Genomic DNA, 2889 nt, shown 5'->3' on the forward strand with positions numbered 1-2889 from the left:
ACTAAGCAGTACCTGGCTGGCTGCAGCTTTACTAGGAAGTTTACCATGGGGGAAGCCAAGGGCCAGATACAATCATTTTGTAGGTGCCCATCTGCGAGCCAGATCCAGTCAGTTGGAGGGCCATACCTGGCTTGCGAGCCATATTTTGCCCGTTCCTGCTTTAACATTTTCCTGTATGTTACAGACTAAAATGAAAGTATAAGTTGATATTGTTAAAATGAATGGTTGTACGTTACTATAGTGGACCATCCTGTAAATTGTCTTTGAATTCTGCACAGGAGGTTGTCACTTACACTTTTAGGAGATTTTTTTTTTTTGTAAATGTGGTCACTTATGGTGTAGATACTGTGGGGTTTTTTATTATTACAAAAATACTTTTTATAGACAAGTTTATGGTCATTCTTAGGTATTTAACATTTCACAGTATTGCAAAAGATAATTACTGTATTAAATCACCTTCCTTTAATATATTTACTTCATTGTAAGAAGTACCACAGTATTTAATTTTGAGTCTTTGTAATGATACAGAGACATCAAGAACATTTTGATCAGACTCAGAACAAGTCATGGGAAGGGAAGTTTTTAACTTACAGTATTTCTTAACTATTAAGTAATACCGAATTTAGTCTGCACTAAGAAAAGGACCAGTTGCTAAGAATGAGTCTCTCGAGAAAGTACAAAGCCTCTCTTAATAGTAGCTAAATAGTTTAACAACTAATGTTAATGAGAAAACACCTCTTTTAATGTAATAGTATAATTGCATTTTGACAATGGGACTTGCAAAGCCATTAGCGATTGGATACTATATGTGACGGATTTTTCTGTACAAGCTATGTTTTTGGATTGTAATTGCCCTTTTCATGTTTTTATAATCTGTGGATGTTTTCAGTTCCAGGGTGCCTCACGGTGGCTTTGCTCATATAATGGGTGGCAGTGGACTGCAAAATTTTACAATAGCTGCTGTGCCATACACTCCAAATCTGCTCCCAACATCGAGCACGTGGTATGTTAAATAGCCTCATTTAAATGCATTAAGAAAATGAACGCATTCCTTTCATTGTTTTCATTAACTTTTTTACACCCCCAAAAATGGAAGGTGTAACCCTTTGGTATCATCTCATTAAAAGGAGACCCTTTGGTCAGTTTGCAATGTATCTATTCTCTAATAGAAAACTAGTTATTACAAGCAATAGGTAGTTACATTTTCTTCCCTGTTGTTGAAGGAAAAAATTCTACCTATTCTATTGTATTTTAATGGAAGGCAGTACAATATCACTAAGGGACACTTGAAGCTAAATTACTGTATTGCTTTTTATTTTAAGCCAAAAGGAACTTATTTTCTTGCAGTACATTTGAATGCTGAAAGGTACTGCAATGCAGCAGTGCGTTTTTTCATAAATATGACATCTTTGGGGTTTTCTGATTCTAATGCAAATCTGGGAGGACAATTTCACATTAATTACTTAATACAAAGCAATCAGAAAATTTTATTCTTAGATCTCATATTTAATTGTGATGCTTTCTTCCCTTCTTTTCAGTATCAACATGCTCAAGTTACCTGAATATCCAAGTAAAGAAATCCTTAAGGACAGGCTTCTTGTAGCGTTACACTGTGGAAGCTATGGTTACACAATGGCATAATGAAGTGTAGAAAACTCATCTGACTACCGATGTGCAATTCAGAGTGGCAGAAGTAATTTAGGAAACTGTCAACAGAAATCAGCCTAGATGCTGCAGTCCACAGGAGAGGCTGACTTTTAAAATTCATAAAAGATCAGTTTTTCTTCTCCATTATATGTTGTTTAAGTAAGTTTGTGAACTGTTAACATGACTCATATTTCATAGTATGTTCTATTTTCATTGGTTTATTGGTAGCTTTATATGGAAAATAGTGTACTTTCTTCTTTATGTTAGTTTAATCTTAATCAGAGGGTTTGTCAGAATCTGTTTACACCAGTCTTCATTTTAGATTTTCAAGTATGTGGTTGAACGGACATTTGCGTTTTAGTTTACCTTTCACTGAAATGGTATACTGGTAACATACAGACTCGTATTATATGCCTTGATGCATGTAAGAGTGCCATTTATTTTTTCACAGAACAGTGTAGAAAGTTTAATTTAGATAGTGTATAAAATAGCAAATCTGATGTATTTTCCCATATATTGCATAGTACCTATATCAAAAAGATTTTTTTAACTTTTTAGTATTTTAATGTATATAACATGTAAAGAATAGACTATTGTCACTAAAGTAAGCAAATGGAATTTAATATCTAATTTATATTAAAATTTACACTATATTGTACCAAATATTTAAGTATTCGTGACTTCATGGTCAGTTTGCAGTTAGAATTTGTATATATTGTTTTAGACGTATATCAGTTTGTTTGAATACTTTTTCTCATGCTTTCATATAGTTATATGTTAAGCAGATATAATTAAATTTTAATATTTTACCAGAATCCATGATTGAGTTACTTTGTCAAGACTAAATGTAAATGTTAATTGTCTCAACGGTTGTGTTGAAAATTATCTGAATGGACATACATATACTATGTTGACAAAGGTTATTTGCATTTAGTGGACTTCAACAATACACAGGCAAGAAGCTCAAGTTGGTTGAGAAGTAAACTGAGGGGACTGTAATTGTTGGAAATCCTGAGTGGCATCTTGTGGAGTACAGTAAAATCTCTGTTATCTGGGATTTTACTAACTGGCATACTCTTGTAACCAGAATTTCCAGCCAGCTGGCCGGACATGGTGGGGCAGGGAGGGAAAACTTGCATGTGGCCACCACCACCCACCATGCTGCACTGTTGCCACTGTGCGAGCAGCCACCTCCCTCCCCCCCTGCTCCTGCTCCTGCTCCATGAGTGGCCAGCGGCTGCT

General features: G+C 35.0%; 1 protein-coding gene and 1 long non-coding RNA gene across 4 annotated transcripts in view; both read left to right on the forward strand.

Moving 5' to 3' along the window:
- The window catches only part of LOC109299646, a 687-nt gene extending 393 nt beyond the window's left edge, over window positions 1-294 (forward strand). Inside the window, exon 2 of the long non-coding RNA XR_002097943.1 lies at window positions 27-294. This is a non-coding gene — a long non-coding RNA (uncharacterized LOC109299646). The remainder of the gene's footprint in view (window positions 1-26) is intronic.
- Window positions 1-2462, forward strand: part of HACE1 (HECT domain and ankyrin repeat containing E3 ubiquitin protein ligase 1) — a 97342-nt gene extending 94880 nt beyond the window's left edge. For all 3 annotated transcript variants that reach the window (XM_019520160.1, XM_019520162.1, XM_019520161.1), the window contains 2 exons: window positions 890-1003; window positions 1539-2462. In XM_019520160.1, the coding sequence (XP_019375705.1) occupies window positions 890-1003; window positions 1539-1641 (217 nt within the window). In that variant the 3' untranslated portion in view covers window positions 1642-2462. The remainder of the gene's footprint in view (window positions 1-889; window positions 1004-1538) is intronic.
- Window positions 2463-2889: the final 427 nt, after the last annotated feature.

Source organism: Gavialis gangeticus, unplaced genomic scaffold (genome assembly GCF_001723915.1).
Source record: "Gavialis gangeticus isolate Ggan-Ray unplaced genomic scaffold, GavGan_comp1, whole genome shotgun sequence".
Lineage (NCBI taxonomy): Eukaryota > Metazoa > Chordata > Crocodylia > Gavialidae > Gavialis > Gavialis gangeticus.